The following is a 24,015-nucleotide window of genomic DNA, read 5'->3' on the forward strand; positions in this document are numbered from 1 at the left end:
TTTTTTTTTGCTTTTTTGGGTCACACCCGGCGATGCACAGGGGTTACTCCTGGTTCTACACTCAGGAATTACTCCTGACGATGCTCAGGGGACCATATGGGATGCTGGGATTCGAACCTGGGTTGGCCGCGTGCAAGGCAAACGCCCTACCCGCTATGCTATCGCTCCAGCCCCTACAGAATGTATTTTTAACCTTGACACTGGGGCCACAGAGATAGGACAGCAAGTAGGACACTAGAGTTTGCATGTCCATGACCCACGTTGGGTCCCCAGTATCTTATTTGGTTCCCTGAACTCTGGCTGCAGTAATCCTTGAGTGCAGAGCCAGGAATAAACCATAAGCGTCATCAGGTGTGATTCAAAAATATAACTGTAGGGACGGAAGAGATAGTACTATGGGTAGGACGCTTGCATTGCATGCAGATGACCGGGATTTGGTCCCTGGAACCCCATATTGTCCTCTTAGCACCGCCATGAATAACCCCTGAGCATCACTGGGTGTGGCCCAGAACCAAAAAATAAACTTCTGATTCCTGAAAAAAGTGAAATAAATTGTGTTTATGGTAACCCTAAAGGATATAACAATGAAATAAGTTCATTTATTGACCAACTATCTGTTTCATGTCTATCCTTTGGTAAGATTCTAGGAACAACTTTTTCCCCAGACTTTTTTTTGTAAAGTTCATATTCTTAATATGTTGCTTAATTTTAGGTGCTGGGACAGTAACTGTTGTTTAATTTATTGAGTGAATGAATGTGTAATAATGTAGCATTGTAGCAATGTCGTCCCATTGTTCATTGATTTGCTCGAGCCGGCACCAGTAACGTCTCCATTGTGAGACTTATTGTTGTGTTTTTGGCATATCGAATACGCCATGGGGAGCTTGCCAGGCCCTGCTATGCAGGCGGGATACTCTTGGTAGCTTGCCGGGCTCTCAGAAGGGACAGAGGAATCTAACCTGGGTCAGCCTCGTGCAAGGCAAACACCCTACCTGCTATGCTACCGCTCCAGTCCAGTGTGTAATAATACATGGAATAAATGTACGAGGATTTGTTTAGCATTTTTCTTCTTATTGGATAGAAGACAAAGAATATATTTTTGTTAAGAAAAATCAAACATTGGGGTAAAAGGAAACCAGATCTAGGAAATAGCCAAAAATTAATCACCAGAGTAGCATAAGATTTGGATACATCCTTTTTGCACAGAAAATTAAAATGACAAAACATACAAAGGAATAGGAAAGTGTAGTTCATTCAAGAGAGAGAGAGAGAAGAACAGAAAAAGTCATCTTAAAGGTGCTCAGAGAGAAAATCTAAAGAGTCTACAAAATAGTGTGAAGACGGAAATACCTATAAAGAAATAAGAAATATAAAAAGGGACCAAAAGAAATTCTGAAACTGAAACACGATAAAAAACACCAAAATAAAAAATTTGCGAATTGTGTTTAAGAATAGACATGAGGGGGGTGGCTGGAGAGATAGTACAGTGGTTAGGGCACTTGCTTTGCTTGTAGCTAACCTGGCTTTGATCCCTGCATCCCATATGGTCCTGAGTATAAAGCCAGGAGTATGCCCTGCGCAACGCTGGGTGTGGCCCAAAAACCATGACTAAAATTTGAAAACACACACAAAATTGACATGAGGGCCCATACTATAGGTATGATGTTTGCCTTGGATTTAGCTGACCAGGGTTCAACCTCTAGCACCACATAAGGTCCCTCGGATCCTGCTCAGGAGTGATATCTGAGCCCAGAGCCAGGAGTAAGCTTTGAATACTGCCAGTGTACCCCACCTGCAATAAAAAATAGCCATAAGTAGGTAGGCAGAAGTATTTGGCAACTTTGAAGATACGACAGTTGAAATAAATGATTACAGGAAGAGAACAGGAAGAGACTGAAAAGTGAATCTTGCCTAAGAAACTGATGGGACACCGTGTAAGTAGACTGTTGTGGATTGTGGGAGTTCCAAAGAAAGAAAATAGGAGCAGAGATTATTTGAAGTCATGACTGAAAACTTACCAAAGTTGATGAAAGATAGGAATTTTAGCATCAAGGAAGTTAGCTCAGTGAACTCCAAATATGAAAAACTCAAAAGACTTACATCAAGATGAACATAATCAGTATAAAAGCAGAGACAGAGAATGTTTAAATCAACAAAAGAGAAGTCATTTAACACATACAAAAAACCCCAATAAGTTTATTCGCAGATTTCTTATTAGAACCTTATGTGACTGTGGGCTGTGGGCTTGGCATATTTGTAGTGCTGAAGGAAAGAACTTAGCCAAAAATTCTGTTTCTGGAAAAATTGTCCCTGCAAAGTGAGGGAGGAATAGACACATTCCCAGGTCACTATCATAGGGAATTTATTGCTACCGCTTCCTAGCCTGCAAGAATTGACAAATGATGGGTACTTTGGCACTTGAAATTAAAGAATGAATGGGCACTGGTTAAGGTAAATACTTGAACAGTTGAGAAAAATAGTTTTAGTGTAATTTCAGTTCAAAACTCTCTAATCCAAAACATTAGAAACACGGCTTAAAATAATCCAGTAGTATATTATCAAAGAGAAATTAAGTTTAAATAGAAAGACATAAATGGGTAAAGAGATAGGAAAATTTTATATAAGTAGTAGTCAAAAGGGGCTGGAGCGATAGCACAGTGGGTAGGGTGTTTTCCTTGTACGCGGTTGACCTGGGTTCGATTCCTCTATCCCTCTTGGAGAGCCCTGCAAGCTACCGAGAGTATCTTGCCCGCACTGCAGAACCTGGCAAGCTACCCATGGTGTATTTGATATGCCAAAAGCAGTAACAAGTCTCACAATTACTGGTGCCCGCTTGAGCAAATCGATGAACAATGGGATGACAGTGATACAGTGACAGTGACAGTGATCCAGTAGCCAAAAGAGTGATGATGTAGTAGTTATAAAGATATAGGAGGGGCTGGAGCAATAGCACAGTGGGTAGGGCATTTGCCTTCTTGCACGCGGCTGACCTGGGTTCAATTCCCAGCATCCCATATGGTCCCCTGAGCATCGACAGGAGTAATCTTGAGTGCAGAGCCAGGAGCAACCCCTGTGCATTGCCGGGTGTGACCGAAAAGGAAAAAAAAACAGAGCCTGGAATGATAGTATAGCAGGTAGGGTACTTGCCTTGTAGGCGGCCAGCCCTGGTTCCATCTCTGGCCCCACTCATGGTCCCCCAGCTCTCCAGGAGCAGTCCCTGAGTGCAGAGCTAGTCCTGAGTGTCACTGGGTGTGAACCCCAAACAAAACAAGCAAAATAAATAAAGGCAAACCAAACTTGTTTTTTTTGTTGTTGTTGTTTACTTGTTTATTTTTTTGTTGTTTTGCTTTTTGGATCACACCCTGCGATGCTCAGGGGTTATTCTTGGCTCTGCACTCAGGACTTACTCCTGGTGGTGCTTGGGGGACATATGGGATGCAGGGGATTGAATGCAGGTTGGCCGTGTGCAAGGAAAACACTCTACCCAGCCCACGACAACTCGAATTTAAAATAAATTATGAGACAAAACAGGACATTTCATACTAGCAAACATTCTAATATAGCAAGATGATATAATATGTATCAAGGTGATGTAATATTTATAACCATTTTCAATGACAAACCTTTAAAGTATATAAGGGAAAAATTGACAGAATTGAAGGGAAAAAAAACATAGAAGTTGACATACAGTAATAGAACAATTGCGTATAATTAAATTAGAGATTTTTTTTTATCCCATTTTTCAGAAATGAACAAGCAGAGAAGAAGAGAGAGATCTTGGCTAATACAGTCCAATATAGTATATTGTAGCTGATAGACACAGACGACTGCAGGAACAGAATATGCATTTGTTTCAGGGATGCACTACACAGCATGAGTTTGTCAATGCCACTGAACTGTACACTTAAAAATGATGATTTCTAGAAATCAACCTTCGATAGTCTTTGAATTAGCTGATAAGGTATTTCATGTTTCTGTCTTGAGCTACAGCTCCTGTAGGGGTTTTGGCACAGGCCTTGCATTCAACCCATCCTGGCTCCATCCTTGTACCACCTGGCCTCTGAACACTGTAGGTGCAGCCGTCAGGGATAATTCTGGAGGTCCCCAGAGAGCTAGGGTACCTTGTGCTCCCCAGCGTTGCAGCACCCTAAGTAGCACTTTATTCGGGGCCTTCACATTGAACTGCATCTGGGCCAAGAATTCCCAGAGGTCTGGGCACCTCTGAAGAGAGATACTCCTGAAGGTGACATCAGTGAGGACTCAGGGCTAGTGCAGTGGGCACTCGCATGTAGGAGCCTTAGGCTCAAACCCTCACCTTGGCTAGAAGGTTTCCTGAGCACGGTGAGGTACAACTTCCAAGTATCATTGGGTGCAATCTAAAACAAAAACAGAAAGGCAAATGTCAATGAGCAAATGAAATAAGGGGACTAGTGTATTATGGGACATCTTATAAACATGCTCAATTTATGTATATTTTATAACAATTATAACAAAATCCATCATTAATATTTTATGTTTTTAAAGTTCATAGTAAGTGAGCCTTAGTTAAAGTGCTTCATCAGAATGATGTTGCTGCCCTAGATACTCAGCAATACCTGCAGATATTTACTGGATATCACAAATCTAGGGAGTTGTTGTTGGTATTTAGTTGGTAGAGGTCAGGGATGTCCCTAAACATTTTAAAATGCACACAGTAGTCCTCACAGCAAAGAATTATTCAGCCTTGGTTGACTGATGACCATTTAAAGTCCTGGAGAGTGACAGGAGAGTCAATGTTTCGGGCTCTTGCTCTGTATGTGGGAGTTCCCTGGAGCACCACTGAGGGCAGTCTCCTTGAGCACTGAGCTGGGTGTAGCACTCAAACAAAACAAAAACCATAACAAACAAAACAAAACAAATATGCAAAAAACACCAACAGTCTTCAAACAGGACTTGATTAGATCTTTGTTTTGAGAAGAAAGCTGATATGTGAAGGGTTGGATTCTTAAGTGAAAAGTGAGAATAATTAGGAGGTGTATTAATTTGCTCAAGGTACCAGAACAGAATTGGTTGTGATTTAAACAACAGAAGTCCCATTTTACACAGTTCTGGAGACTGGAAGTTTAAAATGTGGTGGGGCGAGGCCGCTCCTCCTGGCTTGCAGGTGGCCTCTTTCTCTTTGTCCTTTGTAATACTCATTCCTGGTCCTGTTACATTAGGAACATGATTACCTACATAAACTGCTCCCCTTAGAACTGAACAGTTAAAACTTCAACCTGTGAGTGCTGAAGAGAGACTATAGCAAGTAAGGATTGAGTCTTGCATGTGGCTGACCTGGGTTCTAGCCCCTGCGCCACATTTGGTCCCTGAACCCCACCAGGACTGATCCCTGAGCACTCCCAGATGTGGCTCAAAAAAACAAACAAAAAACCCTTTAGCATATGGATTGGGAGTGGGGTATTGGTGGCCATAATTTCATCTCTGACGTTTTGTTCTGTTCTCTGGCTGCCTGGTACTCATGGCTTTGTGTGTACATTGACTCTACTGAAGCAGTCCTCAAACACATTTCAGTCCCACCCAAATACCACTGGCATCAGAGATGGCTGGTGCTTCAGGAACACACATGCAAAAGCAAGAATTCTTTTCTTGATGTGAATCTGTGAAGCTGGACAGGTTTGGGGTTTCTGGAATTGAGGATGGGTCTGGGAGAGTGCAGACACTCACTGTCTAAGCCAGTTAATCAGAAAAGATCAAGAGGAGACAGATCTGTACAAGTCAGTCTTTCATTCGGCCTGGAGGCTCACAGTCAGCTCTTGAACACCACTCTCCCTCCTGTCTGCCCATCTTTGTGGCAGCCCAGCCACCGTAGTCAGGGACTTGCATCCACCCTATGAGACTGAGTCTTGCCCCTTTGGTATTTCCTGTGGGACAGCATGGTTGTCTCCCCCTCACCTATCGAGACAAGGCATATTTGCAGCCAAAAGCCCACCATAGAAACTCAGAGATCTGACTCCTTCAGGGATCTCTTTCATTGTCACCTTCAGACCCAACCCCTCTGGTCTGCTGGTATAATTCCATCTCTGTCTCTGGCTTTTGCTAATTAGATTCATGCATGATCTCTTTACCACCCATGTATGGAATTGACTGTCTCACCACACCTTAGTGTTCTCTCTCAAAAACACTCACTTTGCACAGTGGGTGGCCTGGTATTTATAAAGGCTTAGTTTCTAGCTCCTCTTTGCTTAATGATTGCTTATTTATCTCCTCTTGCAGTCCTCTATAATCAGAAAAGAGAAACTAGGCTTGCACCTTCAACACTTTATTTACAAATGCCCTTTGCTGATTATCCAAGGCTGTCAGTCACTCTTGATATTTTGTGAAACTTCTGCTTTCCACAAAGGGCTGGAACAGAATTCAACTTCTTTTTTCCTTTTGCCATTTCCTAACAAAGATGGCTTTCCTTTTAATTTCAGATAAGATTCTCCATTCCTGTCTGAGCTTCTACCAGAATCCCCCTTAACATCTATCTACATTCCCACCAACAGACAACAGGTCCTGGCTAAGGGGCTGACGCACTAGTACAGTAGATAAGGCACATAGTCAACCCAAGTTCAATCCCCAGTACCCCATATGGTCCCTCAAGTCCCATCAGGAGTGATCCTTGAGTGCAGAGCCAGGAGTAACTGAGCACAACTGGCTGTATCCAGAACAAACCCAAAAGGACTGTCTTTTAAGTTCTTACTTAAGACATGTGCTTTAGAACTCCTATTCCTTAATAGTGTTATTTCCAAAGCCATGTCACATTTTTACATATAGTTACAGTTACATGCCAATTTATGGGACCAAAATCCTTGTAAATTAGGGTTTTCCAGAGAAGTAGAATGAATAGGATATGCCTATAGGTTTATTTGAAAGAGTTGGCTCAGGCAAGCACACAGCCTGCAGTGTGGCTTGGAGGGTGGGGTATGGTTTGGAGGCTGTCTGCTGTTTTAGCTGAGAGGAGGTGAGGCCCAGTGTATTTAAAGACTCTCCATGGGACTACAGTGGCCTTTAGAACTTGAGACTCATGTTCAGGGAAGCAGAATTATGGGAAGCCTTAAAAAGAAATTCCACCTGGGGGCTGGAGCGATAGTACAGCTGGGAGGACATTTACCTTACATTAGGCCAATCAGGGTTTTATCCTTGGCATTCCATATGGTCCACTGAACACCACCAGGAGTAATTCCTGAGTGCAGAGCCAGGAGTAACTCTCAGCATCACCAGGTGTGACCCCAAAACAACAATTCTGTCTGCCCTGTAGGATCTTCGAGGGTAGTGCTACAGGTCTTATGGTTTTGGTATGTTTTCTTCCCTAGCTGGCCTTGGGCGTACAGGCACGATGATCGCCTGCTACCTGATGAAGCATTATCGGATGACGGCAGCCGAGAGCATCGCCTGGGTGAGGATCTGCAGGCCTGGCTCCGTCATTGGGCCTCAGCAGCAATTTCTGCTGATGTACGTGTACAGAGAACTTTGTAATCGCTCAGGAAGCACATGGGGCTCAAAGAAATGGAACAGGGGCTCTCCCCTCCCCTCCCCTCCCCTCCCCTCCCCTCCCCTCCCCTCCCCTCCCCTCCCCTCCCCTCTCCTCTCCTCTTTTTCTTTCTTTGTTTTTTGGGTCAATCAGTGATGCACAGGGGTTACTCCTGGCTTTGCACTCAGGAATCACTCCTGGCAGTGCTCGGGGACCATATGGGATGCTGGGAATCAAACCCGGATCGGCTGCATACAGGGCAAATGCCCTCCCCGCTGTGTTATTGGTCCAGCCCCTGAACTCTTTTCTTACTGTCCAGTAACAACAGATCCTCCAAGAGCCGAAAACTGTTTGTGTGGATCTTTCTGGAAAACTCTGTGTTCATGCTGTTATTTGAATGCTTTAGGAAACAGTCAAGCCTCTGGTTGGAAGGGGATTATTTCCGTCAGAAGCTGAGTGGTCAGGAGGATGGCGAGCACAGAGCCGCCGTTTCGAAGCTCCTCCTGGCTGTCGATGACATTTCCATCACCGGGGTGGAGAACCGAAACAAGCAAGAACCTGAGCTGGTAATTACACTATCCTTGTCATGCTCTTTTCATTGTTTAAAATGCTTTGAGAGCCTTTTAGAGCGTGGAGAAAATTTTATAAAGAAAATTTATAAAATTTACTTTATTAAAAAATAATAAAGTACAGTTGTAAGGATTATTGTCACTTAAAAAAATTTTTAACCCTCATTTAGTACTTTGTTAAAACCAGTATATTGGTTTCTGTCCATAATACTAAAGTTATTTCTTGACTCAGTTTGGTTCTGGTTGATAATTGAGGTAGATATAGGAGGTTCTTCTAAGGATCTAGTTACTTTTTCTTCCCCACTCCCCAGATTTTTCCCATTTTGTGACAACCCATTTACGGAACCAGTTCTTCTCCAGTAGAGAAATGAAAAGATAAGAGCTTAGGGTAGCAGTGTTCTCTGTATTATGTAGTGGTAAAGATTCTGAAATTTAAAAAAGAATGTAGAGTGTTTGTAATATAGAAAACCTGTTGTACCTAGTCACTGTGAATGTATATATAGTATAAGAGAGTATTTTGGGTTCTGTTAATGTCAGCTTATAGTTGTCTTGAAAAATGACCCTTTGCTTTATTTGAAAATAGCTGAATGTTCAGCAGGAAGTTGAAGCGTTTGTGTTGCTGAATGTATGTCTTTGGACAAATACCGTTCTTGTGCAGTACTGAAGTAAAAAGTATGACTTAAATTATTTACTCAGTGTCTCTTTCCTTACCCAGTACAGTGATGAGGACGAAATCAATGGAGTCACACAAGGTGATAGACTCCGGGCCCTGAAGAGCAGAAGACAGTCCAAAGCAAATGCTATTCCCTTCACGTGAGTACTTTCCTCTGTGTGGTTGGTTGGTGCTCTCTGATTTGTGTAGGAGCTCCTTCGTGAGCATCTTTCCCCTACGTTTTTACTATAATGCATGCCTATTATGCCACCTTTCAATGCTTTGTGACATTATTTAAAATGTAGGGGCCAGAGCAGTAGTGTAGTGGGATGGTTGCTGCCCTCACATTGTCTTTGATCTCCAGGATCTCATCCGGTCCCCACGCCTGCAGGGAGTAATCCCTCAGCACAGAGCCACAAGGAAGCCTTAAGTACTACCAGGTGTGGCCCCCAAACTAAAAAAATTAATAAAATCTAAGACTTTAGCCTAAGAAGCAAGCTTCATCTTCTCTTGCAACTTCACTGGTGTGTACAGATCAGAAAACAATCCTAGAGCTACTTTGTCAGGATAATCACCATTGTGACCTCTCAAGAGAGGGAGATGTAAACAGCAAAGGAATATCAACCGTAGTTATTAAAATAATCTTTTCAAATTAAGTCCTGTATTACAGAGAGTCTGTTTCAGATGGTGATATCCTTATAGCAGTGCATTGTATTTTGAGTCAATGATGAAATAAATTAGGCCATATTTTTCTACTAGTATTTTTTGTCACTGTCACTATCACTGTCACTGTCATCCCATTGCTCATCGATTTGTTCGAGCAGGCACCAGTAACATCTCACATTGTGAGACTTATTGTTACTGTTTTTGGCATATCAAATATATCATGGGTAGCTTGCCAGGCTCTGCCGTGAGGGCGAGATATTTTCAGTAGCTTGCCGGACTCTCCAAGAGGGGCGGAGGAATTGAACATGGGTCAGCCGCGTGAAAGGCAAATGCCCTACCGCTGTGCTATCGCTCCAGTATTTTTTTAAAATATATAAAAGTTTTAAGTAAAATTTTTTATTATATATAAACACATGCAATTTATTATGTCATTTTGTAGTTAGTATGTGTATCTCTATTTCTGTTTGTACTTATTTTTATGTCAGTTTGGATTCAAAGTCCTTTAACATCAAGGTTATTAGAAAAATAAATAGCTAATGTGCTCAGTGAATATAGGAGATAAAATCTGACAACAAATTGAAATAACAGGAGAATTACTTGATTACCTAGGCCATGATGTAATTACAAAAATAAAATTGCTTCAAACATTAAAAAAAAAAGAAAAGTATATAGAATAAAAATATATATAGAATAAAAAAATGGCTAACCATTGTAAATCTCCCCCTTATAGTTTAATAAATGATTCTACTCATAACAGTGGATTCCTCTCTTATAATTACATCAATTTTCATTGTAAGGCAACAAATTTTCATTCTTTCGTGTTACTGAAACTAGATTGTTCAATCCAATAAGGGTATTGTTCAACGCCCCTAATAAGGATACCCATTAAGGAACCAGTGATGTGATTAATTGCCAGTGATTGTGATTAATTGCTCTGGCACAGTCTTCATAACTACAGTCACATAACTATAAGAGATTTCCTTGGTAACTTTTCATTACTGCAATTCTGAAGAACTAGACCCAGGGCGTATTGTTGTCGCAGGTTACATCCTGCAAAGTTCTTAAAAAATGTTGAGCTACATTTTCCAATAATTAGTGCCATGTAAATGAATGATATGAATATTGATTATATATATGTGTCTGTTGACTTTTAAATTACTGCTTTTTGTTTGCTTCACTTGAGATGTTATAGCACTTTTTAATTAGAAACATATTATATTCATTCCAGTCATCTTCCTGACACCATTCAGCTAGTGGAGACAGGTGGGCCCTTCTCTGTCACAGGGCCTTAAAACTTCCTTGGAGCCTGGCCCAAGGCAGCGGGTGTGATGGGTACCTAGAGTTCTGCATTTTTGTGAGTTTCTGGAACTACCAGCGTGGCTGGTCAGGTCCCACCAGGATCTGAATTGGAAAGAGCTAGAAAATGAATTTTGTTGTGCCCTGATTTTTTTTTTCAACTGATCTTCTGTTAGTAGTCATAGAGTTGGTGAATTCTGCATAGTCAAAAGTTACTGCTACCAGAAATTTTCTTCACTTATTAAGCTTCCCTTGAATATTTATCTAGAAAATTTCAAATACTGGTGCTCTTTTCCAAAAAAGGTTGAGACAGCAAAAGGTTCTTTCAGAGTTAATAGATTTGTGGTAATACAAGATGACAAATAAAAATAAAAATTTGTGCAATCAGGGACTCCTCAGTGGTAGAGCAGAGCACCTTTGAGGCCTGGATTGGGTCTCCCACCTCACCACCCTAACTGTAAATTTTTTTGGAAGCCAGAAGATGAAACTATGTACTATAATAGTTTCACTTGATATGTGATTTCCATAGGATGAAGGTTGGAGAACGATGGCTGGGTCTATCTAAACAACAAAGACAGGGAGGGAAGAAGTGCCTCTCTGCCATCATTTGTCTAGATGTCTAGTTCTGCACACCTCTGCTTACCTGCTGAGGAATAAAGGATAAAGGATATTGGCTCTTTGCTCTGAAGCACTCAGCTAAATCAAGTGAAATGGTTAAAGTGTTTTGTTTTCTTTTTTTTGTTTTTAAAATGAGGGTAGTTCAATTGTAAATTGAAAATTTTTTATAATTGTGAAAATAGTGGAATAGTTCCCAAACTGCCCTCCTCCCATATCACTTTATTTTTTCTTTTTGGGTTACACCAGACGATGCACAGGGGTTACTCCTGGCTCTGCACTCAGGAATTAGTCCTGGTGATGCTCGGGGAACCATATGGGATGCTGGGAATTGAACCCAGGTTGGCCACATGCAAGGCAAATGCCCTACCTGCTGTGCTATCACTCCAGCCCCCCAAATCACTTTTAAAAGCTTCTAAAAAAGTTTTTATTATTCTAGTTAAGGTAACCTGTTATGATAGATTTGATGTATGCAGTGATACTACCACCACCAAAGTAGGGCACGCTTTTAAAGGTAACTACAGCTTGCTAAATTCTTCAAAATTCGTAGTATTAAGACCAAACTTGTTGGGGAAGGGTCTACAGAGGTGTCAGGGGAAGGTGCATTTAAATAAGTCACCAAAGATTGTTCTTTGTTTTCCGGTTAAGTAAGCAAGGTGTTTTTTGTTTTGTTTTGTTTTTACTTTTGCTACTTCAAGCCATCTTTAGTTATAATGATCCTGTTTTCACTTTATTTGTGGTCAAGAAGAGGAGAGCTGGGGGTGTTCTTCCCTTCCAGAGTCCTTGTTTCTAGAAGAGTCCTGGAGAGTTTGGCAGTGGATGGGCGGGGAACTCTGACAGCCCCCACCACCACCACCCACCTCATCCTCCAGTTCGGGGCCCATCCCCGTGGATTTATTAATTGTGGACAAGTTATTCTGTCCACATTTGAGGTCCAGACTTGTCATTGTGAGCAGGTTATATTGCTTCCTGATTCCTTATCCAATATTACTGTTGATTTTCATTTCACAAACTGTTAGTGTTTGGAAGAGTTAAGGTCTAAAAATTGTGAAAGTCACTTTCTCAGAGAGTCTGCCTGATGGAGACTCCCTTGGAGACAACAAAGCATACAGCACCCCATCTGAGATCTCCAGGACAGAGTGGCAAGTGTTACTACCTCTGCTCAAATGAATTTGATGGGTATAGTAGCATCTGCCATCTGGTTGTTTTTACTCGAGTTGATGGGGTTAATTGAGCTGCTACATAAGGAATAGAGATTCATTCTATATGGGAACAAGGTAAGAATCCAGACATGATGACCTCTGACTGCTTTTTTTGGGGTGGGAGAGTGGGGGGAGTGGGGCTATTCCTGGCTTAGTGCTTAGGGGTTGCAAAACCATGAGGTGCCAGAGATAGGAACCAGCCTCCAGCACTCCTCAGCTCTCTCTGGCCCCAGCTTGGATTTCTTAAATTCTCTTGAGTATAGTGTTGACGGGTATGTACTCCACCATAGAAAACAGTTTTATGCCATGATCTTTTAATAGAGGAACTAGTACAAATCTGTAATGCGGACAACTAGACCTCCAAGCCATTAAATAATGGCTGTGTGGGTAGAGAGATGGTTCAATAGGTAGGGTGCTTGCCTCCCAGACAGCCCACCAGGTCCCCTCCCCAGCACCATGTATGGTCCCCTGCGCCTCACTAGGAGTAACTTCTGAGGGCATAGCCAAGAGTAAGCCATAAGTACTGCTGGGTGTGGCCTCAAAACAAAAAGAAAACAAAAATAACTGTTAAGTTAATACCTGCAAATGAAATTTGGGATTGGGAAAATGTTCGGTAGGGTTTCTAGCCATTTTGGCTGATATAAATATCAGACTTCGGCTAATCAAAATAAGTTGGCTCTTTTGGTGGAAAGAATCAAAAGAGGTAGTGCAGGCTAACTTGTGGGGTGGGTGAGGTTAGACTCAATTTTAGGTTCATCCTATTGTATCTGGCCTACAATGCTCTTAAAATATGATGAGAGGGAGAGTCAGGGTGGTGTGACCCATCAGCCATTGCCTACTCCATCAGCCAGAAGTCCCCTGGGCCTTTCTGTGCAGTCACAGTCAGTCCCACATGGCCACAGGGAAGTCGAGTCATTGGGTTGGGGAGTTGCCACTACCCCACTGTGAATGGCTTCTCTCCTCACTGCTGCAAGTCAGACCAGAGGGTAGAAAAACACTGAAAACTGAGTTGCATAAGGGAAATGAGTACAAAAAAAAAGGGGCAGAAATAGATTGACCATCTCAGTCCTGTTGCCTGCGTGTTGTGTTCCTGCATGTCAGTATGCAGTTTGTACACACGTCTTGATGGCAGATGAGGCATATGATCAAGCATGGCCCTGCGCAGGAGAGCAAGGCTGCTTCTAGGGGGAAGCTGCTCGCTGTCTGTTTGGACTCTGGTTTGCTTTGCTCACTTCTCTCTCGCTTTTTCGGTCACACAACTGAGGTTCTCTGGAGGAATTTCAGCTGCAAGATTAAGGCTCTGATTTCTGTATCATATGATCATATAGGTTGGAACATTTTTCAAACTAGAGATTTGATCTCTTACCACTGAATGTCAAATTTGCTTCAGTTAAAGAGTTGTTGTTACCGTTATTATTATTATTATTATTATTATTGTTATTATTTTAGTTCCATACTCAGTGGCGATACTACATTCCTTATTTCCTATCATTTTGCAATACTGGATATCTAAAATTCACATGGGGCTTTACTTGCTATTTTATTTGTTTTGGCTTCCCGATTTGAACATCTCTTCTTTCACCCGTTTCTAGATGTTCCCTAGCTGTGCTGGCCTCTGCAGTGGGTAGTGTTGTCATCTGGTGGATTGTCTGTGACTACATTCTCCCCATCCTGCTATTCTGTTTCGATGGTTTCAGAACACAGTAGCCCTCAGGACCCTTGGGCGATAGCTGCTGTGTAAGTGCTCCGTCCCGTTTCTCTACCCGTGTTCCCCTCTGGTGTCCTGTGTGTTTCTCATAACATATGTTTTTCTCACTCTCAACCCTTTTAGCTTGGCTGGTTTGCTTCTTTTTCAAAGATGTTTTGTTCTTGTTATTGAATCTTTTGAACTATGTGGTTTGGTGATGGGGAGGGCCTTTTTATTTGCTCCGTTCATGCATTTTGTGTTAAGTTGTAGTTGATCTTATATGATTTTAACATAGCAATTTGTAAAAACATTGAAATTGTTTCCTTTCTTTATCCAAAAGATTTTAGTTTGGGCTAATTGGGGTGTTTTTCTTTGAGTAATTGACTAGCACATTGTCCCTAATTTCCTAGAGGAATATTGAGTGTATTCTTTCCACCTCGCTACAAATCTTCTATTTTACTGCTGATTTTGTAGCCATGGGGTCTTAGTAAGCATTTCATCCTGTTCTCTTGATTTTGCCTGTGTATGTATTGTTGCTTCCTTCCTAAGTCTTCTGTCTTGATTCCACAGACTTTTCTTATCCCTTACCTTCCTTCCTTCCTGGTAGGGAATACCATTTTTAGTGCAAACTTCTCAGGACTGTCAAGAAGAGACCGAGAGGACTTTCTGGTATCCGTGGTCTTCCATAATAGCCCCGATGGCCCTTACTCTCTAGTCTTCCCATTTCCCAGAAGGAACCAGCCTGCCTGGATTAGGTCAGTACAGATAGACTTTGTATTCTCTTTATCCTTTTCACTTACACACATAAAGAGCAAAGAGACTTTTTGGCAGAAGAATGGCCAGCTGCTCACCTGGGAAGCCTCCTGCTGAGGCAGCCGAGCCTGTGTTGCTGTCTGGGCTGCAGTTCTTTTTCCTCTGAAGTCCTTTGGCTCCTGTGTCAATTCTTCTCTTTCAACTTGCTTCTTAGACTTAGAAGTTACTAAGAGATAAAAAAGTTTCTTCTGGTATCTCTGCCAAAGTACAATTTCTGCCGCAACATCTTTGGCACTTTGTGGTCTCGGTGTTTTCAGATGGCCTAGGAAGACTTGGAAATTCAGCAGATGCCATTCTTTTTCTAGATCAAGGGAAGCATGTTTGACATGTTCCCACTTATTCCTTTTTTTTCTTGAATATCTTGTTAATTCAAATCTAGCATAAGCAGATGTTATGTTTCTGATTGATATTATCCTTTAATTAGCCTTTACTTTTCTTTTTTTAAAAAAATTTTATTTTATCACCATGTGGAAAGTTACAGAGTTCTCAAGTTTATGTCTCAGTTATACCGTATTCAAACACCATCCCTTCACCAGTGCCCATATTCCACCACCAAAATCCCCGGTATACCCCCCGCCCCCCACCCCAACTGTATAACTGATGAATTTCACTTCATTTTCTCTTCACCTTGATTACGTTCCATATTTCAACACAAAACTCACTATTGTTGTGGGAGTTATACCCCCAAACAAGATAACCCTATTAGGGAAGCATTTGATAATTAGTTTTCTATTAAAAGATGGTATGTTTTCAGGTTTTAGAAAAGGTCGAGCGGCTCGGATGTGTCCCAGTCCCGAATCCCGGAGCCGTGTTAGTTGCTGCTCAGTGTCGCCAGGGCTCCATCTGGAGAAGGTGTGCTGGTTGCACCTCCTCCTTCCTAGCCTTTACTTTTCTTAATAAGCTTAGATTTCTATACATTGAGTCCAGAACATCGCAGATTTATTCTCATCTATTCCAAAAGATTTTAAACTGGTTGGGTTCTAAATGTCAGTACTACTTAGTTCTTGATAATACTGTTTTTCCAGAGTAAATTTAAAAATAAGGCTGTTTTTGATTGACATTTTACACTGGAGCCAGAGTTACTTATTTTAACCTGACTGATCAGTTTAGAATTTATAAAACAAAAGCTTTCAACAACAGTACAGAAATGTAGGAGAGATTCTTTTTCCTGTTACTCTTTTTTGTTACAAGGGAGTGTCATGAACCAGTGGTCCTCAGGGCTGACTCTTGACTCTGTGCCTAGGAATCCATTTCTGGCAGACCTCTGGGACCTTTCTGACATGCTGGGGATTGATCTGGGTTTGGCCACATGCAAGACAAGTGCCAAGACCCGTGTATTGTCTATACAGGAATAATTCTTACAGTGACCTTGTGAGGCCTTATCTGGGACAGCATATTGCCTTCATCTATGCTGGCCAGTAACTCTGCATCACTTGACATGCATAGAGAACACAAGTGGTGTGTCCCCTCAGTGCTGTGCCCGTGGGGGAGAGTGCCTCTGCAAGGACATAGGCTCCTCAGCTCCCGCTCCCTCCCCCCCTCTTTCTCTCTCATCAGTATTGCTTATATACCACAGGGCACAGCATTTGGTAAGAGACCTGACTTCTTAGTGTGTGTGGCTGTGTTCCTCAGGTTTCATACTATCATTCATACTATCATTTTAAATTAATACTATCATTTTAAAAGTCCAAGGATACCAAGGTTCAAAACATCCTGTAGAAAAGAGAGTGAGTTGTACTTGGGCAAGTAATTAAAAGCAGAGCTGAGGATTCTGTCAGAAGGTGGACAAGGAAGGAGAAGGCAGGATAGTACTGCTCTGCAGAGCTGCGTGAGTGCTGGCCGGGTTTGGAAGGCAGAGGTGGTCATTCACATTTCCCGCTGGTAGAGAGAATATTTCACAAGTGCTTATCAGCTGCTCCCAAAATTTCTTTCAGTGTAGGATGTCAGAGGCAGTACAGTTGTGGGTTCCCCTTTATGGATGCATATATGATAGCTGTAATAACTCCTGTTACTGCAAATGTGGGATGGTTTGAAACTTACTGCTTGAATCATGCATTAAACATTTTATATAAACTTTCAGATTTCTACATAAATTAGCTTTTTTAATAATAAATTTATATTCTACGATATTATTGAGAAGTTAAAGAGTTTTTTTAGCCTGAATTTTGATTCACAATAGTATCTATCAGTTTGGTAATTAACTGTTTCAAAATCAGGTGAATTTAAAAACCAGGACCTGAATGTTTTAAGTTGGAAAATATATTGGCATTTGTTTTTTCTCTCATCAATGGTTTTATAATATGGTAGTTGTTTGCATGTTGGCTATAAATGTCCTCAGGTTATTTGAAAAATAGGTGTTACAACCCCACTCACACCTCTCTCCCTTCCCCAAGAGCAGGTGCCTCAGTTTCTTCATTGTAACAAGAAATAAGAACCAGGAACCTCCTGGCCTCCTCAGCTGCTCCTCTCCAACTCTCTTTGAACTGATGGTTGGGAAATTGCTGTAGAAGCATCTAGGGCTTATTTTTGTTCTTGTTTATGAAAAGTTCTAGATACAGCTTTTAACAGAGATTACTGAATATCGTGCCTCCTTGATCCAGTCTGCTAGAACATTAAACTAAACTGTTTTCAGGGCAGAGGGTGCTTCATCATAATGTGTCTTCACCAACATTTCTGTCTGTATTTCACCTCTGTGAAGGTGGGCTGCAGCTTAGACACGCTGAAATGAGCAGGGCTTGTTTGTGGAGCGCCATGTGGCTCACTGAGACTGGAGATAGTTTCCCAAGTCTCCCAGAAACAGGAGATAGATTTTTGTTCAGAAAATGGACAAAAGCAGGGCCGCAGCATGTCCGTGTGTCCTTCCAGCCTCCCTCCAGCTTGAAAACTACTGACCTCCTGGAGCTCTGGGTGTTTATCTGGCTCAGGCCAGTTTTGTAGGATTTTGTCGTGCAACTTTGGTTATGCTGCAATTTGATAAGGATTTCTTAATATATGGTGATAGCCCAGCTCTTAAAAATTAACCTTTAAAAATTAACCTGCGTGATGGCAACAGAGGCAGAGGAAATAGGACTGTGAGAGTTCTAAGGCCATTTTTCTCTTTAAGAGCTGGATCCTCCTAAAGTCTCACCTTTATTTTGGGATATGGTAGAATAGATATGTGTGTACTTCAGCGTTCAGACATCATTTCATGAAGAATTGGAGATCTTTGGATGTTTTCTGTTGTCCCTGGGATGATTCAATGAATAAGTAACAATACAAGACATTCCATATGGGCTTTATCTGAAAGCATTGTTTCATGAATTTACCACATGGCAATCTATTACTGTAAGCATCAGATCCTTGAGATTTTAACTGAATGAAAGCAAGTCTCAAAATTTTAACAGGTTCACTTATATGTTAATGGTATTAGAAGAGTTTAGTGAAGTAGTTACAATCATAGCAATGTTCAAGTTTGCTTGAACATATTATAAAATTTTCAAGTTTAGAGCCGTGGTGATAGGACAGCGGGGGGCAAGACGGGCGCACTTGTCTTGCACACAGGTGATCTGGGTTTGATTCCTGGTGTCCCACATGGACCCGTGTACTCACCAGGAGTGACCCCTGAGTGAGAGCCAAAAGTAAGCTCTGAGCACTGCAGGGTGTGGTTCAACAATAACAAAATAACAACCAAAAAAATATTGAAGTGTTATATGAAATCAGTATATAATATTGGTATGTATTATATACATTTTTGCTCTGAGAGGTCATTATCATTTAGCTATTTATATTGTTTAGAATTGGAGTTTTAAAAGTGATTTCTTATGTTTATAACTAGAATTCTGAGAGTTTTGTTTTACCAATAGATTTCTTTGTTGTGGAAACTGCTTCAAATGCCAGTCCTTTGCTTTACAAAAGCATGGAAATGATATCTTGTGTGGCCTGTCTCAGGTAGCAAGATGCTTCCTTCTAAAGATCATGTTGTAACATATATTTCTGAGCTTTTTGACAAATGTGAAAAAAAAAAACAAATCTTAACCAGGTCTTAGCAAAATAATTTGCACTAATGTGCAACAACACTCTGTCATTATTTCATCATTTGTTTCAGTGAATATAATCTTATTTTTTTCCAACTATTTTCAGAGTAATCCTTCAGTCCAGTGTTCAGAGCTATAAACCATCTGACCCTAACATTTCTGGCAGTACAGGTATTACTAAAAGAACCACCAGATCTGCTTCAAGAAAAAGCAGTCTTAAAAGGTGAGAAACAGTTCCTCCTCATCAGAGAGGTTAAATACTGGTTTCCATTTTAGTCTTCTGGAAATTTAAATGAAGATAAGAACTTCTCTGGGAATGAATCAAATGTGTTGGAGTTGTTCATCATCTAAGAAAATCTGGGTCATATTACTGCAGGATTTTATCCTGTTTTGATTTTTAGAGATGTTTTCAGCACTTCGAACAAGAGGATATTCTACTGTTAAGTTCCTGACTTCAGAATTTCCAAGACTCTTGTCAGAACACAGAGGGAATCTTTGGATCTGTGTTGAGCTCAAGCATATTTGTTCGAGAGAGGGGCCAGAGTGCCAGGCCTCCTGCTCTGCCTGTACCTTTGCCAAATGTTGACTTTGACATTTGCAGGTGAATTAAACTGTGAGCAGTCCAGATGGGTGCATTCTGCTGATGACAGTCTGTGTGGACAGGCTTTAAGTGGACAGGGTGTTTTCTCTTTGCAGGAGAGTTGCTCGGACTTCTCTTCAGGTTGAAGAGGAACTGTCCCATTGGCCATAGACCACTCCCAGTGGGCTGTTTCTAGACTATGAGCCCAGCATCTTGCACTTCCTTTATGAATCAGAATACAGACACACTCTTTGACCAAGTGTAACATTTAGCTCTGTCTTTGGGTGTACACTGAGTTGAAGGCAAACGTGCTATTTTTATCCTATTCCAAATGAGATCCTCTTTGGGAAGGGGGGCAAATAAGCTGTCCACCATTCTTGCACTGTTACATTTTGGGGGATCTTTGCCTGTGACCTGTGTTGCCCCCTCTCTGTTTGACATTCTGTGCTGTCAGCACCACATCTCAGAATAGACCCACAGGTGGAACAAGACTTTCCAGAATATTCTTTGCAATTTCACCTGCTTCTTTCTTTCTTTCTTTCTTTCTTTCTTTCTTTCTTTCTTTCTTTCTTTCTTTCTTTCTTTCTTTCTTTCTTTCTTTCTTTCTTTCTTTCTTTCTTTTTCTCTCTCTCTCTCTCTCTCTCCTTCCTTCCTTCCTTCCTTCCTTCCTTCCTTCCTTCCTTCCTTCCTTCCTTCCTTCCTTCCTTCTTTCTTTCTTTCTTTCTTTCTTTCTTTCTTTCTTTCTTTCTTTCTTTCTTTCTTTCTTTCTTTCTTTCTTTCTTTCTTTCTTTCTTTTTCTTTTAAGATCACAGTGCTTGGGGGACCCTGTAGTGCTGGGTCCAGTCCGGGGCTCTGCTATAGAGACCTTTGAGCCTTTCCTGAGTCTTTTGAACTTCAGTACCCACTGTCTTTGAGACTTTAGGCTCAGAACAGCCCATGGCAGCCCTTCGGGCCTTTGTGTTTTACGTTTTTGTTTGTTCTAGGCCTCACCTGGCAGCGCTCAGGCTATGCCTGGTTCAGTGCTCAGGAATTTTTCCTAGTGGTACTTGGGGGACCAGGTGGTATTTGAGTCACACCCAGACCTCCAGGATACAGCTGCTTTGTACTTTGCTTTCTAAGGAGCCATTCAAGTTTTCTGTTTTACCAGTTTGCTTGATTCCATTTTCCCCACTTTTGCTTACATAGAAATAGATCAGTGCTTCTTTTTAAAAAGGAAAATACAACGATCTATGCAATAATTATGAAGTCATACTCTAGTTTTCAATGTGCAATATACTATTCTAATTATAGGTACATTTCTAAATAGTTATGGGTATGTTTCTATTTATATGGAGTTTGTTTAAAACTGCCATGATATTAGTGATTTTTCTGATTGTTAGACCCTTGAGGGCTTTGTTATTATTTTTCTTAATTTCAAATTCTTTATAATAAATGAGAGTATTTTAATTTTGGTCATTTTAGGTGAATTAATCTACTCAGAATCCAAGTAGAGAACTGCTGTAATAATGCTGTTTAGACATGTTGGATGAACATACTAATTTTCAGCATATTAGAGGTTTTTATTTTTCAGTTGAGTGTGTTTGGCACTTTTAATTTTGTTTTTCTAGACTGGACTTCATGTTTCTAGAACTGGGGACAGAGACCCCCCTCACCAGCTTCCCTTAAGGGGCTGGGCTCTTCCCTCTTGGTCTTGCCTGGCTGATGGCACTGAGCATGTGCCCTTCCCCAGCCTGAGCAGGGATCAGGATGCATAAGCTGGGCTAATTATTGAAATGGTCCAAAGCAGTTTCCAGTTTCTTGGTCTGTGTTGCAAGCAGCAGCGTCCTGAGAGATGGGAAGAGATGAGCCGTGAGAATGAGTGTGTGCCCACCGCTCCCTGCAGCTCTGATGCCCTCCCACTTGGAGATGCCTTCACTGGGCATCCACAGCTCCTGTGGACAAGGCCCAGAGGTGGGCTCCATCCCCGCTGTAGACTGGTTGGGATGGCAAGCCTACGGCTTTCTTCTTACTAGATTGGATTCATTTTGGTGGGTGCACAGTGCACAGATGAACATGTTTGTACAAAATATAGTAAGATAAGATTGTTGAGTCATTTAAAGATACTATCTAGAAATCTTGTGTGAATGAACAAAGCAAAACAAAAGAGTGCTGTGTCTTCTCAAAAGCTCTTTAAGGACTAGCTGCTGGCTTGCCACCACTGCTGCCTGTAGGCCTTTTCACCTGCAGGCTGATATTCTTCCCGTACCATCAGCATGACCTTCATCATTGTCACAGTCCTCCTCATGCTCCTTCTCCTCCTCTGTACTGATATGGCATAGGAACTGGGCCTTTTATCACTGTATTTTTTTTCTTAGAGTCTTTCAGTGAGAAGATCTCACAAGTACTTCCTACTATTGTTTTTTGTTTGTTTGCTTTTTGTTTTTTCTTTTTTTTTTTTTTTTTTTAACAGAGATGCTCTGTGACTCTGGAGAATTTTCCCACACATGCACTCAGGGCAGTTATGTCGAGACTGAATATTCAAATCTTGTATATGGCCTTGCCTTGGGAAGACACCACTATGCCTGTGGAGGCAGGCAATGGTTTCCTTGTATATCCGTAAGTCATTGTGACAAGCTGTTTAGTGACAGTGGTGTGGTGGTATGTGTGGCACTGAGGTTGTGATTCCACTTCATCCCTTTCTCAGGCTCAGAGAAGCCAGAGACTCAGTGTTCTCCTTGAAGTTCAGCTAAGCTGTGTGAAGAGTGACTGCCTGCCCTCCTCATTTCATTGCCTTAGGTTCAGTTGGGCACATCTTAGTATATGCTGGCTTCTGGATGACTAGACTGTTTCTTTGGGATGATCTTTTCTTTCTTATAGTAAATAACAAATCCATTTTCAGGAAAAACTGTCATGTACAAGTGCTTTTCTGTTGTTTGGGGGCCATACCTAGTAGTGCTCATGGGAGCCTATATGATGCCAGGGGTCAGACTCAGTTCAGCCATGTGCAAGGCAAACACCCACCGCAGGGTCCTGTTGCTCCAGCCCTGCCAGTGCCTGTTTTTCATTCCAAGGTGCATCGAAGGCTCTTTCCTGCTCTACCTTCAAATTAACTTTGGGTTATCTCTTATAGGCATCGCTCTCATAAGGAAAGAGAAGTTCTCTACTTTGCTTGGTCCTTGAAATCATTAGTTGCATCACAAAACCTTCAGCCGGGGACTTAAGACACATTCAGTACTTCTGGGGCCTTGTTTTCTTATTCTAACCTTGCAATGATCATTCCTGTCACCGTTTCTTGTCCCTTAGAGCAGCATTTCTCAACCAGGAGCCTTTTGTCAGATTCCACAATATTCCAGGGCCACAGGTGGGAAAGTCACATACCTGAGCCACAGCACAAGTCTTGGGACAGGAGGAACCAGATTTCCTCAGTGGCCACAGTGAGAAAAAGGTTTCCAAACCTTGGCCCTGCTCTCAGTCCACATCCTCTGGGCTCTGACCTTTGGATAGTGACGTATTATCTCTAGGATTACATTAGTGTCCAAGCTCTGAAAGGTTCTGTCTAAATATTCCTTTCTCCCTCTTTTTAATGTGGGTTGACTTTTACCTTTAGATGATTAACCTTGCTTTAACATTCCAGCCATCTTCCTGCTTGTCTCCTCACTAACTGAACTTGCCCTTTCTCTAGCACTTGGGCTGTCACAGTTAAAGAGAAGTGCGCCAAGATTATCTTCAGCCAGGAAGGGTCCCTTCAGATTGGGATTTTTTTGAATTCCTTTTTCTCTGAATGTTGCTCTTAGCTGAAAGTGTATGAAGAGATGAATTTGGGAGGGAGAAAATAGAGAGTGAGAGAAAGTGTATGTGAGAGAATATGAGGGAAAAAGTGAAAATGAGCACCAACTTCTGAGGAACAGTGAAGTGTCCTGGCTAGGGTGTGGCTGGGGTTGGTATGTGTCCGTGTGTGTTGGTTCATGGAGGTGTGTTGGTGTGCATTGGTGCATGTAGGTGTGTTGGTGCGTGCTGATGTGCTAGTGTTGACATAGGTGTCAGTACATGTGGGTATGTGTTGGTGTGTGTCAGTGTGTGCTGCTGCATGTAGGTGCACGTTGGTTGGGGCATCTTTTCCAAATATGGAAACTGCTTGAGGTGCCAGAATTTTTTCTGTGACTTGAAATCCTGCTTTTGGAGATAATCTGGTAACATTTCTCTATCTTTTCATCTTTCTACTTTTCCCACAGCCTGGTTGCTCAGAGGGAAGGAAGGAAAAGGAATACTTTGCGACAAATGCCCTTGCTGGCTCTCTGGTACTCTCGCTGCCCCACTATTTCGTCCTCCCTTTAAGACTTTTTTTTTTCACTGTTTAAAAAATTTCTTTGCAGAACCGAACCATTTTTCTGCTCTGCCTTTCTTTCCTGTTTGTCCTTGTTTTATGATTGGTATTGTACTGTTTTTTCCCA

General features: G+C 41.6%; 1 protein-coding gene across 18 annotated transcripts in view; it reads left to right on the forward strand.

The window, feature by feature from the left end:
• Positions 1-24,015, forward strand: part of CDC14B (cell division cycle 14B) — a 99,154-nt gene that overhangs the window by 70,907 nt on the left and 4,232 nt on the right. For 8 of the 18 annotated variants that reach the window (XM_055130406.1, XM_055130408.1, XM_012934209.2 and 5 more), the window contains 5 exons: positions 7,335-7,473; positions 7,899-8,058; positions 8,777-8,874; positions 19,112-19,228; positions 23,797-23,862. In XM_055130406.1, coding sequence (XP_054986381.1) covers positions 7,335-7,473; positions 7,899-8,058; positions 8,777-8,874; positions 19,112-19,228; positions 23,797-23,862 — 580 coding nt within the window. Of the gene's footprint in view, positions 1-7,334; positions 7,474-7,898; positions 8,059-8,776; positions 8,875-14,084; positions 14,230-19,111; positions 19,229-23,796; positions 23,863-24,015 lie in introns of those variants that run through there. The other 10 variants (XM_055130409.1, XM_055130413.1, XM_055130417.1 and 7 more) reach the window with 5 other exon arrangements.

Source organism: Sorex araneus, chromosome 3 (assembly GCF_027595985.1).
Source record: "Sorex araneus isolate mSorAra2 chromosome 3, mSorAra2.pri, whole genome shotgun sequence".
NCBI lineage: Eukaryota > Metazoa > Chordata > Mammalia > Eulipotyphla > Soricidae > Sorex > Sorex araneus.